The 13,433-nt window shown below is 52.4% G+C and overlaps 2 protein-coding genes and 1 long non-coding RNA gene across 8 annotated transcripts in view; 1 reads left to right on the forward strand and 2 right to left on the reverse strand.

Annotated features, from left to right (window-relative positions):
• LOC104012603 (IgGFc-binding protein) overlaps window positions 1-1,906 on the reverse strand; it is a 15,347-nt gene extending 13,441 nt beyond the window's left edge. For both annotated transcript variants that reach the window (XM_087778454.1, XM_087778455.1), the window contains exons 1-2: window positions 1,614-1,906; window positions 582-658 (exon numbers count right to left, since the gene is read on the reverse strand). In XM_087778454.1, the coding sequence (XP_087634580.1) occupies window positions 582-648 (67 nt within the window). In that variant the 5' untranslated portion in view covers window positions 649-658; window positions 1,614-1,906. The remainder of the gene's footprint in view (window positions 1-581; window positions 659-1,613) is intronic.
• The window catches only part of LOC148052791 (uncharacterized), a 25,377-nt gene extending 17,669 nt beyond the window's left edge, over window positions 1-7,708 (forward strand). For all 3 annotated transcript variants that reach the window (XR_015709167.1, XR_015709166.1, XR_015709168.1), the window contains 2 exons: window positions 547-667; window positions 7,575-7,708. This is a non-coding gene — a long non-coding RNA (uncharacterized LOC148052791). The remainder of the gene's footprint in view (window positions 1-546; window positions 668-7,574) is intronic.
• LOC148052792 (alpha-tectorin-like) lies at window positions 7,353-12,263 on the reverse strand. 3 transcript variants are annotated; one of them, XM_087778492.1, is made up of 9 exons: window positions 11,870-12,263; window positions 11,289-11,399; window positions 11,139-11,183; window positions 10,993-11,028; window positions 10,495-10,625; window positions 9,740-10,021; window positions 8,239-8,376; window positions 7,602-7,792; window positions 7,353-7,499 (listed from the first exon to the last, which is right to left on the reverse strand). In XM_087778492.1, exons 2-9 carry the CDS (start codon window positions 11,350-11,352, stop codon window positions 7,496-7,498), a joined length of 891 nt encoding a protein of 296 aa, XP_087634618.1. In that variant the 5' UTR covers window positions 11,353-11,399; window positions 11,870-12,263; the 3' UTR covers window positions 7,353-7,495. The 3 variants fall into 3 exon arrangements, with proteins under 3 accessions (XP_087634618.1, XP_087634621.1, XP_087634619.1); XM_087778495.1 differs by lacking the exon at window positions 11,289-11,399 and having other exon boundaries at window positions 11,139-11,202; XM_087778493.1 differs by lacking the exon at window positions 11,289-11,399 and having other exon boundaries at window positions 11,870-12,262.
• Window positions 12,264-13,433: the final 1,170 nt, after the last annotated feature.

The raw sequence follows: 13,433 nt of genomic DNA on the forward strand, positions 1-13,433 counted from the left end.
ATTGATTTGATGGACTTTTGATTTGACGGGTTATCAAGTTGGAGAAACAAAGTCCGTCGATTTGAGCAAATATTGAATTGAAGAAATTGCTTTGAAGGAATATCGATTGAGAGGCCTATCAATTTGAAGAAACAACAATTTGAAGAAATAGCAATTAATTCCCTGGGCATTTTTGGGGCGGTTTCATGCCCGATGGAGGAATTTGGAAGGAGCAATTGGGATTTTTAAGGCGTCTCCTTTCACCTCCAAAAGGCCACGGGGATGGAAACGGGGAGAGCCACGCTCAGAGATGATGCTGAAGGACCGCGGCCGGCGCTGGGTTGCAACCAGGGGGAAAATTGCCCTATTTTCAACCAATCCCCCCCAAAATACGTCTTGCGTTGGGTCTTTGCCTCTTGGTTCCCCCTCTACGTGTCACGGCGGGGGGGAATTTTGTCTCTTCTCAATCGTTGCGTGGGATGGGGGTGCGAAATGTGGCCTCTTGGCCTGGAAAAATCTTATTTTGAGGCGATTCACGTTTCGGGGGGGGGGGGGGGAATTTTACAGGTTACGATGCGTTTCTCCACCCTGTTTGAACTCACTCCATAACACGACGTTCCGGACCCGCAGCGGCACAGCAGCTTTTCCCCTGCCCGGGCTGTCGTCCATGGTCCTTTGGCTGCAGAAGGTAAGAAAACGTTCAAATTCTCTGTTTTTTTTAATAAATTGCACTTGTGGTCGCCCACAGCCCAAATTTCTGAGGTTCATTGCGCTTGCACGTGTCCTAAAATTCAACATTTTATTGCACTCGGACTCACACGCATCCCCCAAAATCTGGTTTTTCCCCTCACGCTCATCCACAAAATAAGTGTTTTATTGCATTTGCCCCCAAAATCTGTTTTTTTCACTCATCCCAAAATTCTACATTTTATTGCAGTCGCACTTGACCCCCAAATCTGCTTTTTTTTGGCGTTTACATGTGCCCTCCCCCCGCATCCAAGGACCCCCCGCCCCATCCCTTCACATCTCCATGGAAACCGAGCCAGGACCAAGCATCTGGGTCCCCCCTGAAATTTTTACAAAATTCAAGCTCTCCTCTGAGCCTATTCCCTTTTTTCCCCTCTTCCCCCCTTTTTCCCCTCTTCCTCCCCTTTTTTCCCTTCTCCCCCCCCTTTTTCCCCTCTCCCCCCCTTTTTTCCCCTCTCCTCCCCCTTTTTTCCCCTCTCCCCCCTTTTTTCCCCTCTTCCCCCCCTTTTTTCCCCTCTTTCCCCCTTTTTTCCTTTCTTTCCCCCTTTCCCATCCTTTTCCCCTTTTTTTCCCTTTTCCTCTTTATTTCCCTTTCCTCTCTTTTCCTTTTTCCTCCTTTCCCCCCTTTTTTCCATCCCCCTTTTCCCCCTTTTTCCTTTTTCGCCCTATTTCCCTTGTTCATTTTTCCCAGTTTTTCCCTTCCCCCCAAATCCTTTCTTTTTTCCTCCTTTTCCCCTTTTTCTATTTCCCCTTTTTCCCCCTTTTTCCTTTTTTCCCTATTTTTGGCCCCTTTTTTTTTCCCCTTTTTTTTTTCCCCCCTTTTCCCTATTTTTGGCCTCTTCCCTGCCAAAACCCCCACATTTATTTATATTTCTATTTAACCTTACCTTTCGTTTTTATCCGACCCCAAAAAGCTCCGGTTTGTCCTCAAATCCCTGCTGCGAATGTCGGGAGCGACCCCGGGGGCAGCCGACTCCTGCTCCTCCCTTTATTATTTATTGCAGAAAAAAAGGGGGGAAAAAAATTAATTCGAAAAGGACAAATAGGGAGGCCCCCGGGGGCCTGACCCACCCAGCGCCTTGACATCATTTTTGGCGAGCAAAAAAGGTGAAAAACGGGGAGAAAAAACATCATTTTGATGAAAGCCAGGCCGGGCCCGGATGCAAATGGCCCAAAAAAAAAAAAAGGTCTGAATGACTAAATATGGATTTTTTTATTTTTTTTTTTTTTTTTGGTGCCAAATTATCAGCGGGGGAGAGAGGTACAAAATTTGGGGGGGGGTTGGGGTGGTTGTGGGCTGAAGTTGGGCCAAAAAAAGCAAAAAAAGGGAGAAGGGCGGGGGAGGAGGGAGGGTTTTTACCCCCACCCAAAAAAATCCCTTTTTGGGGCTGACGGAAAGGGGCTCCGGGGGGCGGGGGGGGGGGGGGGGCGAAGATGTGGGTTGTGTGGTGGGGTTTTTGCGCCACGTTGTGTGTTGTGTCGTGGTGTGGTGTGGATCCAACTTTTGGGGGGTGTTTGTGCTGAATTGGGTTGTGTGGGTGTTGTGTGGGTGTTGTGTTGTGTCGGAGCATGGTGTGGGTGCGGCGTTTTGGGGGTGTTTGTGCTAAATTGGGTTGTGTGGGTGTTGGGTGTGTTGTGTTGTGTCAGAGCGTGGTGTGGGTGCGGCGTTTTGGGGGTGTTTGTGCTAAATTGGGTTGTGTGGGTGTTGGGTGTGTTGTGTTGTGTCAGAGCGTGGTGTGGGTGCGGCGTTTTGGGGGTGTTTGTGCTGAATTGGGTTGTGTGGGTGTTGTGTGGGTGTTGTGTTGTGTCAGAGCGTGGCGTGGGTACGGCCTTTTGGGGGTGTTTGTGCTGAATTGGGTTGTGTGGGTGTTGTGGGTGTTGTGTTGTGTCAGAGCGTGGCGTGGGTACGGCCTTTTGGGGGGTGTTTGTGATAAATTGGGTTGTGTGGGTGTTGTGTGTGTTGTGTTGTGTCAGAGCGTGGTGTGGGTACGGCCTTTAGGGGGTGTTTGTGCTGAATTGGGTTGTGTGGGTGTTGTGGGTGTTGTGTTGTGTCGGAGCATTTTTGGGGGTGTTTGTGCCAAGTTGTGTGTTGTGGGTGTTGTGTCATGTCGGAGCGTGGTGTGGGTGCAACTTTTTGGGGGTGTTTGTGCTAAATTGGGTTGTGTGGGTGTTGTGTGGGTGTTGTGTGTGTTGTGTTGTGTCAGAGCGTGGTGTGGGTGCGGCGTTTTGGGGGTGTTTGTGCTAAATTGGATTGTGTGGGTGTTGTGTGGGTGTTGTGTCGGAGCATGGTGTGGGTGCGGCGTTTTGGGGGTGTTTGTGCTAAATTGGGTTGTGTGGGTGTTGTGGGTGTTGTGTTGTGTCGGAGCATTTTTGGGGGTGTTTGTGCCAAGTTGTGTGTTGTGGGTGTTGTGGGTGTGTTGTGTCGGAGCGTGGTGTGGGTGAAGTGTTTTGGGGGTGTTTGTGCCAAGTTGTGTGTTGTGGGTGTTGTGTCGTGTCAGATCGCATGGGTGTTTGTGTCATGGTGTGTGTTGTGTCATGTCGGAGCATGTTGTGGGTACAATGTTTTGGGGGGAGAGGTGCCAAGTTGTGTGTTGTGTTTGTGCACAGTAGTGCGTGTTGTGCGCATGCCTGGGCATCCGGGTGTGTGTTGTGTCACTTGTGTTGTGGTTGGCATTGTGTACGTGTTGTGCGCACATGTGGTGGGTGTTGTCCTGTGGTGCGTGTAGCGTTGTGCGTTGTGCATGTTGTGTGCACGCCTAGCGTGTGTTGTGTGTTGCGTTGCACACGTGTTGTGTGTTGTGCACATTGTGTGCACACCTAGTGTGTTGATTGTTGCTGCACACGTGTGTTGTGCGTTGTGTGCACACCTAGCATGTGTTGTGTGTTGCGTTGCACACGTGTTGTGCACACCTAGCGTGTTGAGTGTTGCCGCACATGTGTGTTGTGCGCTGTGCACACCTAGCGTGTTGAGTGTTGCGTTACACGTGTGTTGCACGGCGTGCAAAGGCACACCTAGCGCGTGTTGTGTTGCTGCACACGTGTGTTGTGTGTTGTGCACGTTGTGTGCATGCCTAGCGTGTGTTGCGTGTTGCATTGCACACATTGTGTGCACACCCAGCACGTGTTGTGCATTGCAGCACACGTGTGTTGTGCGCTGTGAACGTTGTGTGCACGCCTAGCGTGTTGTGTGTTGTGTTGCACACGTGTGTTGTGTACGTTGTGTGTACGCCTAGCATGTGCTGTGTGTTGTGTTGCACACGTGTGTTGTGCACGTTGTGTGTACGCCTAGTGCGTGTTGAGTGTTGCTGCACGTGTTGTGTGTTGTGCACGTTGTCTGCACACCTAGCGTGTGTTGTGTGTTGCGTTGCACACGTGTTGTGTGTTGTGCACATTGTGTGCACACCTAGTGTGTTGATTGTTGCTGCACACGTGTGTTGTGCGTTGTGCACACCCAACGCCTGTTGTGTTGCAGCACACGTGTTGTGCGCTGTGAACGTTGTGTGCCCACCTAGCGTGTTGTGTGTTGTGTTGCGCACATGTATTGTGCACGTTGTGTGTACGCTTAGTGCCTGTTGTGTTGCGTTGAACACGTGTGTTGTGCTGTGCACGTTGTCTGCACACCTAGCATGTTGTGTGTTATGTTGCACACGTGTTGTGCGTTATGCACACCTAGCGTGTTGTGTGTTGCTGCACAAGCGTGTTGTGCGCTGTGCACACCTAGCGTGTTGAGTGTTGCGTTACACGCCTGTTGTGCACACCCAGCGCGTGTTGTGTTGCTGCACACGTGTTGTGCATCGTGCACGTGTGCACACCTGGCGTGTGTTGTGTGTTGCGTTGCACACATGTTGTGCACACCTAGCGTGTTGTGTTGCGTTACACGCGTGTTGTGCGCTGTGCACACCTAGCGTGTATTGTGTGTTGCATTGCACACGTGTGTTGTGCATTGTGCACGTTGTCTGCACACCTAGCGTGTGTTGTGTGTTGCGTTGCACACGTGTTGTGTGTTGTGCACATTGTGTGCACACCCAGCGCGTGTTGTGTTGCTGGGCACGCGTGTTGTGCGTTGTGCACGTTGTGTGCACACCTAGCGTGTCTTGTGTGTTGCGTTGCGCGTGTTGTGCACTCCTAGCGTGTTGTGTGTTGCTGCACACATATGTTGTGCGTTGTGCACGCCTAGCGTGTGTTGTGTGTTGCGTTGCACACGTGTTTTGTGTTGTGCATGTTGTGTGCACACCTAGCGTGTGTTGCGTTACTGCGCACACGTGTTGAGCGCTGTGCATGTTATGTGCACACCTAGCGTGTTGTGTTGCGTTGCACACGTTGTGCGTTGTGCACGTTGTGTGCACACCGAGCATGTGTTGTGTGTTGCGTTGCACACGCGTGTTGTGTGTTGTGCACACCCAGCGCGTGTTGAGTGTTGCTGCACACGCGTGTCGTGCGTTGTGCACACCCAGCGCCTGTTGTGCTGCAGCACACGTGTTGTGTGTTGTGCACGTTGTCTGCACACCTAACGTGTTGTGTGTTGTGTTGCACACGTGTTGTGCACATTGTGTACACACCTAGTGCCTGTTGCGTTGCGTTGCACACGTGTGTTGTGTTGCGTTGCACACGTGTTGTGCACACCTAGCGTGTTGTGTTGCGTTACATGCGTGTTGTGCGCTGTGCACACCTGGCGTGTTGAGTGTTGCTGCACACGTGTGTTGTGCGTTGTGCACGTTGTGTGCACGCCTAGTGTGTTGTGTGTTGCGTTGCACACGTGTTGGGTGTTGTGCATGTTGTGTGCACACCTAGCATGTTGTGTTGCACACGTGTTGTGCACACCCAGCGCGTGTTGAGTGTTGCTGCACACGCGTGTCGTGCGTTGTGCACGTTGTGTGCACGCCTAGTGTGTTGTGTGTTGCGTTGCACACGTGTTGGGTGTTGTGCATGTTGTGTGCACACCTAGCGTGTTGTGTTGCACACGTGTTGTGCACACCCAGCGCGTGTTGAGTGTTGCTGCACATGCGTGTCATGCGTTGTGCACGCCCAGCGCCTGTTGTGTGTTGCTGCACACACGTGTTGTGCGCTGTGCACCCCCAGCGCATGTTGACTGTTGCGTTAACGCGCCTGTTGCACGGCCTGCGGAGGCGCGTTGTGCGCACAGCGCGTTAGCGTGTAGCCCCGTGTGTGCACGGGTGTTGCTCGCCTGTTGCGCACCCCCGCGCGTCGGTGGTCATTTCCCCGCGCGACCCCCCCTTTCTCCTCAGGGAAAAATTCCCAATTTGTGGGGTTTTTAGGTAATTTTTTTCCTGTAAAATTGGGATTTTTTCCCCGAAATTCATCACTTGGGCTCTTGGCCCAACCCAAACCTCACGGCTCTGGAGGAAAACGCCCCAAAAATGGGAAAAAAATCCGGGATTACGACAAATAAAATGAGGTCAGAGCATTTAAAAACCATTTTTTGGCATTTTGGGCATTGGTTTTGGTTGGTTTTTTTCCACCAAAGCCGGGTTTTTCGCAAAACCACGTGAATTTCTTTTGCAAGAAGCAGCGCTTGAGAGCGGAAATTCTCCCTCTGATGCTCCCAGAGCAAAAAAAAAATCCTAAATTTCTGCAAAAAAGGGGGAAAATAACCCGCAAGTGCATGATGTAGAGTACGAGAAATTGTAAATTTAAACACAGGGTGCAAAAAAATCACGCATGCGGGGGCAAAAAAAAAAAAAATTCATGCACGGAGTGCAAAAAAACCCAGAAATTTGTGCTCATAAAGGGCAAAAAATGAGAAATTTACGCACACGGAGGGCAAAAATTATAAATTTGTGCACATCGTGCAAAAAAAATCAGGAATTGATGCCCACAGAGGGCAAAAAATCCTAAATTTGTGCAAATGGGACAAAAAATTGTTTTCACGGAGGCTGCAAAAAATTAAAATTCATGCACGGCGACAAAAAAAATATTAAATTTATGCAGAGAGAGGGCAAAAAAATCATCAATTCTTGCGCGCAGAGGGCAAAAAATCATGAATTTGTGCACAAAGAAGGGAAACCTTCATAAATTTGTGCACAAAGGCAGCAAACTTTCATAAATTTGTGCGTGCAGAAGGCAAAACTTCATCAATTTGTACAGAGGAAAAAAAATGGGAAATTTACAGGCAGAGGGGCGAAAAAATTCATGAATATATGCACAGAGAACGAAAAAAAATTCGGCCGCCGAGGGCAATAAATCCTAAATTTGCGCACGCAGAAAAAAAGCATAAATGCACGCGGAGAGGCATTAAAAAAATCACAAATTTGTGCCCGTAGAGTGCAAAAATTCACAAATTCCTGAAGATGCAGGCGAAAAAAATGAGAAATTTAGGCCCGCAGGGGGCAAAATTCAGAAATTCTCGTCGGGCGTACCAAAAAAAATCCTAAATTCATGGGCGCGGAGGGCACTAAATCATAAATTCGCGTATACAGACACAAAACCCCCGTATGTTTGTGTGCGCGGAGGGTCAAAATTGGTAAATTCATGCAGGCGCAGTGCAAAAAACCCACAAATTCATGCACAAAGCGGCCCAAAATTGATGAATTTACGGACATCTGGTCCCACCGCCCCCCAAAAGCAGACGGACGGACGCGAGGAACGAAGACGCGGGAGCCGCCATGTCGCAGCTGCAATTTTATTGCTCTGGGAGAGGTCGATGCGTCCCGTTGCGCGACCCCGCCCTACGCACGTGACGGGGGGACAACGGGGACGATGGGGATGACGGGGACGATGGGGACGGTTCCTCTGCCCCAGACGCCTCGATTTATCTGCGGGAAGGAACCAAGAACTCAAGAGGAGGAAACGGTTTCCCACCTAATTCTCAATTCTCCCTTTTTTCCTAGGTTTTCACCCCAAAAACCCCAACTTACAACCAGCAGTTGTTGCTGTCGACCACCTTGGGCATCTCAGTGGGGACCCCCGTCACCTTGAAGTCATCGACTTGGAAGACCCAACGCCCGGGGACGTTGACGTTGGAGGTCTTGGTGATGTTGATGATGGCTTCGGTCTGGGAACCGGGGATGTTGTAGAAGTTGGTTTCATCTCCGCTGTTGAAGCCGGCCTGGAGGGGTCAAAAAATGGAGGATTCGGAGGGATTCATGGTGTGGGACAACCTCCTACTGGTGGGGGGGGGTGTCCCCAAAAATTGTGGGCCAACCTCCAACCTTCCTCATCGTTGTCCGCAGAAGATGGTAGGGGACAACCTCCTACCGTGGGTGAACTTGGTGGTTTCCCCCCAAAAACGTTGTGGGCCAACCTCCAACCTTCCTCATCGTTGTCCGTAGAAGATGGTAGGGGACAACCTCCTACCGTGGGTGAACTTGGTGGTTTCCCCTCATTGTGGGCCACCATCCTCCATCCTTTGTCTTCTACAAAAACCCCACGGGCCAAAGTCCTACCTTCGGCAAACCTGATGTTGTCCCAGAAAAACCCATTTCTGGTCAACCTTCCTCCCAAATTCCCAAACTCCATCCCATGTCCCTCCGCTTTTCCTTCAGCCCCACGTACGTGGGCCGGGGTGCCGCCGAGCCCCGTTTCGACGTCACCGCCGCTTGCCCCCCCCGTAGTCCACTGGATGTCCCAATAGTTGAGGATGATGAAGGAGGTCTTGGTGTTGGTGGTCAGGGTGGCTTGGAAGGTGTTCCCCTACGAAAAGGAAGGAGGAGATGACACCGTCGGTGGTGGGATGAGCAGATCTGGATGGGATTTAGCCCTGAGGGCTGCACACAGGTGTAGACTCCTTGCCCAGAGCTGTGCAAGGAAGCCATCTTGGTCAGGCATGGTCCATCCAGGCTGGTTTTTTTGGTGTCTACCTTCAGACGAGTACTTTTGGTGCTCTACCACAGCCTCTTTCTCTGCGCGAGGTGGCCAGAGGAGCAGCGCGGTGGAAAAGCTGGCTTTCAACCCAGAAAAAAACCCCCGTAAATTAATTGGGGAGTAAAGGTTTGGATGTGACACCTGCACGTCAGCGCCTAGGGACAGTCGAGGAGCTCCACCATGGGGTTTTGTGGACCCATCTAGGGCATGGATGGGTCAGGGAGGCCAACGAATGGGTCGTGAAGGCCAGGAATGGAACACGAAGGCCAAGGAAGAGGTCACAAAGGCCAACAAATACATTGTAAGGCCAACAAATGGGTCATGAGGCCAACAAATGGGTTGCGAAGGCCAACGAATGGGTCAGGAAGGCCAATGAGTGGAATGTAAGGCCAACAAAAGGGTTGCAGGGCCAACAAATGGGTCATGAGGCCAACAAATGGGTTGTGAAGGCCAACGAGTGGGTCAGGAAGGCCAACAAATACATTGTAAGGCCAACAAATGGGTCATGAGGCCAACAAATGGGTTGTGAAGGCCAACGAGTGGGTCAGGAAGGCCAACGAGTGGGTCAGGAAGGCCAACAAATACATTGTAAGGCCAACAAATGGGTCATGAGGCCAACAAATGGGTTGCGAAGGCCAACGAGTGGGTCAGGAAGGCCAACGAGTGGGTCAGGAAGGCCAACAAAAGGGTTGCAGGGCCAACAAATGGGTCATGAGGCCAACAAATGGGTTGCGAAGGCCAACAAGTGGGTCAGGAAGGCCAACAAGTGGGTCAGGAAGGCCAACAAGTGGGTCAGGAAGGCCAACAAATGGGTTGCAGGGCCAACAAATGGGTCATGAGGCCAACAAATGGGTTGCGAAGGCCAACGAGTGGGTCGGGAAGGCCAACGAGTGGGTCGGGAAGGCCAACGAGTGGGTCATGAGAGGCCAGGAGTGGGTCGTAAGGCCAACGCGTGGGTGGTGAGAGCGAAGGAATGGGTTGCGAGGGCCAAAAAACCGAGCACCTGGGTTTGGCTTGGCTCAATCCTCGGTCATCAAATCGAGGACGGATTCGAGGCCACGATTTCGTTTTGCTCTCCACAACGCGTTGGCCCGTGGCCGCGCGCTCGTCTCTGCACCGTGTCGGGGGGGGTTAAATTAATTTTCCCGTGCGTGACCTTATCTGGCTTTCGAGTCCTGACTGTGGACCTTACCTTATTGGTGGTAGAGCCGTAGTAGGCCACGTGGTCCCAGGTAGCCACGAAAGCCCATGTGGCGGTGTAGGGGATCGTGGGGAAGTATTCGTTGATGTTCTTGGTGATGCGTGCCAGCAGGGTCGGGTCGGTGGTCTCTCGGTAGAAGACATCCCCTCCCAGTACATTGTTGACATCCGCCCAGTACGGGGCCACGAAGGGGCGTCCGTCAGCCAAGGGGAAGGGGTCGGGGGTGTATTGGTTGACCCGGGTGTCAAAGGAAATCACGCCATTGTTGTTCACCTGTAAAAGACACCGGGTCAACCCCGATGCGGCGACAGCCCGTGTCGGAGCCCTGTCACGGGGTCAACACCTTGACTTGGTGTCACCTGGAGATGGACACGGGCTCCAGATGTGGTCTTCCCACCGACTTCTGCATCTCTACGACCATATCGGAGGTGTTTAGGTCACTATTGCATCTACGGCTCTATCAAAAAGAGGGTGGTGATGGGATATAACACCCTAAATTTGGCCACGCACCTCCCAACCGCTGCTCCCGAAGGCTGCAGGTCTCCTCCCAAGCCCCACCAACCGTACGAAGATGCTTTGATGCACCAAAAAAATAAAACCATATTAAGGCAACCAGGTCAATCCCGTGGACGAGGAGATTTTGTTGGGGGGCAAGTGACAAAATGGATCGGAAAAAGGAGCAAAGAAAGGGGAAATCAGAAAATGGAGCGACCCGCAAGGAAGAGACGGAATTTTGGCTCACGTACGTAAAGGGTTTTGTACTCTTTGCTGTAGAAGGTGAAGGTGACGGCGAGGGAGACCTTCTCCGATGACCCATCATCAAGTTTGGGGTTCTTATGGTCATGCTGGTCCGGACCGTAGGGGTAGAGCAGGGATGCTGCAGGAAGGCAGAGGGTGAGGTATCGGGGGGACCCCCCCAAACCCTCCCGACCGCGCGCATTTTGGGGTGAAACCCACCGGCTTTGGGATTCCTGAGTTTAAACGGGGCCTCTTTGCCCTGGGGTTACCTACAAATGGGGTTGGGGTGTCCAACGGTTGGGGTGAAAGTGGGGCTGAAGGGAATCGCCCCATGGGGTGTACGGACATTTGAGGACAAACAATGCGAAAATAGAACATCCGATTTCCGTAGGCCCACAACGCAGCCGTGAGGAAGCTCTGCTCCCTCCCCGCTTCCCAAACCAAAGCAGGAACCACCCCGTTTTGGGTGGAAATACCGTCTATTAATGCAAGACTCCGCAACCCACCTTTTTCTTGTGTCGGTTGGGCGTCCTTGACAGCTCCTGGAGAAGAGACGGGGGGAAATATGAACCCAGGAACAACCATCACCCCTGACTTTTCCATCTAACAGCATCCTCAGAAGAAAACCGTCTTGGTTTTTTCTTTAACCTACCTAACATCAGGAGCAGGAAAGCGAAGGAGAGCTTCATCCCAGCTCCTGCAAAATCATAAAAATTCTGTAAAAATGAAAAAAAAAAAAAACAACAAAGTGATGAAGCAGCTCAACGATGCTCCGGAGGTGAAAAATTTCTCATTAAAATACCTGCCAGGCTCTTTTCACGGCATTTTTGCCCCATGGTGCGGTGGGGATGAATTATTTTGACCATTTTGGAAAGAATCGCATGACTGGGAAAGTTTTTCTTTTTACTGTGGACTGAGAGTGGAGAAAAATCAGATTTTCCGAGTGTATTTTAACCCTTTATTCATCCCATTTTGCCCCAACCTGGGGACTGAACCCAGGGGTCCTGCCTATGGGAATCCCCCCGCCTCCTCCCGGAGCAAAGCTAGGCATAAACTGGAGGAGTTTTGGTGAAAAAAACACCCACCGAATTGTTTTCCTGGCTGGAAAAAGAGAAACTGAGGCAGGAGGGAGGATGCACGATGCGAGCGGGGTGATTTGATGAGCACCCACGTGTGCGTTTTGCAAAAGAAACTCCGGATCCGGAGCAACGCGACCCTTTGCACCGAATCGGGTGCTTTTCCGGGAGCGTTTCTGTTCGATTCGTGCAATTTTAAGCCGTTTGAAGAGAGAGCGACTGCTCGAATTCACGCAATTTGAAGCAATTTGGAGAGGGAGGATTTAAAGGAGCGACGGACGTTCGCGGCGGAAAGAAAAGCTCTTACCTCAATATCTCGCTGCGGGCCGCTTTCCCCAGGGAAAGGCAAGAAGAGGAGAAAAGAGGCACCGACGCGAGCTCAACCACCAAGAAATGCTTTTGCTGTTGCCTCCTGCCCCTTCTTTTAACCCGCGGCCCTCCCGGCCCCCCTCCACCGGGAAAAAAAAAAACCCCGTAAACACAGTGGAATCCGCCAACTTTCTGCCCCAGCAAAGCGGCCTGGATCCGTGGTCTTCCGAGGTCTCCGGAGAGGCAAATTTCAGGACACGGGAGACATTTGGCTCCTCCTGATGTTGTCGGAATCCCAGATAAGGTTTTGGCAAGGAGACAGATGGCAGATGCAGGAGGGGGCTTGCAGTTCTCAGGAATTCCCCTAAGAGATTTGATTAATTACCGTCAAAAAACACCCGGAGGCAGCGACCGGGGGTCACTGGGCAAAATGTGCTGCAAGCGCAGCATTTCCAGCGGTTGGAGGGAATTTGGGGGGGGGGGGGGGGGGGGGGTCGGCGGTGGGGGGAAGAGCGAAAGGCTCGGAAGGGTGATGGGGCGCAGCTGGGGACGTCGCGCGTGCGGCGGGGTTTGTTCGTCCGAAGGCATTTGCAACAGCAAAGAAATAGTCAATGAGGTGAGCGGGGATGGCTGGGGGTCCTACACCCGTCACAATGACCCCTGGGGTCCTACACCTGTTGCAACATCCTCCCTGGGGGTCCTCCACCTGTCGCAACGACCCCTGGGGGTCCTACACCCGTCGCAACGAACCCTCTGGGGGTCCTACACCTGTCACAACAACCCCTGGGGGTCCTATACCCATCACAACGACCCCCCTGGGGGTCCTACACCTGTCGCAACACCTGCTGTGGATCCCGCACCCATCGCAACGTCCCCTGTGGACCCCGCACCCGTCACAACGTCCCCTGTGGATCCTGCACCCACTGCAACATCTCCTATGGATCCAGCACCCATCGCAACGTCCCCTGTGGACCCTGCACCCGTCACAACGTCCCCTGTAGATCCTGCAACGACTGCAACATCTCCTATGGATCCAGCACCCGTCACAACGTCCCCTGTGGATCCTGCACCCACTGCAACATCTCCTATGGATCCAGCACCCATTGCAACGTCCCCTGTGGATCCTGCATCCACTGCAACATCTCCTATGGATCCAGCACCCATCGCAATGTCCCCTGTGGACCCCGCACCCGTCACAACGTCCCCTGTGGATCCTGCACCCACTGCAACATCTCCTATGGATCCAGCACCCGTCACAACGTCCCCTGTGGATCCTGCACCCACTGCAACATCCCCTGTGGATCCTGCACCCGTCACAACGTCTCCTATGGATCCTGCACCCGTCACAACGTCCCCTGTGGATCCTGCACCCACTGCAACATCTCCTATGGATCCAGCACCCATCGCAACGTCCCCTGTGGACCCTGCACCCATCGCAACGTCTCTCGTGGATCCTGCGCCCATCGCCCCCTCCTCAGCAGACTTCGTGCGAGGGAACTGCTGCAGGTGAAGGAAAGCAGCTGCACGTTTTCATCTCCTGGCTCCGCCACGCGCACCAGAAA

This window comes from Nipponia nippon, unplaced genomic scaffold, assembly GCF_047370975.1.
Source record: "Nipponia nippon isolate SJK-2023a ecotype South Korea unplaced genomic scaffold, ASM4737097v1 scaffold_44, whole genome shotgun sequence".
NCBI lineage: Eukaryota > Metazoa > Chordata > Aves > Pelecaniformes > Threskiornithidae > Nipponia > Nipponia nippon.

What these genes read in the sequence shown, in the direction of transcription:
- LOC148052792 (XM_087778492.1), bottom strand. Translation starts at nt 11,352, where the DNA reads ATGGTCAAAATAATTCATCCCCACCGCACCATGGGGCAAAAATGCCGT. An exon ending in TTTCCTGCTCCTGATGTTAG is followed by an intron (nt 11,029 to 11,138) that starts GTAGGTTAAAGA and finishes TCTCTTCTCCAG; the next exon opens with GAGCTGTCAAGGACGCCCAA. An exon ending in CCAACCGACACAAGAAAAAG is followed by an intron (nt 10,626 to 10,992) that starts GTGGGTTGCGGA and finishes GCCTTCCTGCAG; the next exon opens with CATCCCTGCTCTACCCCTAC.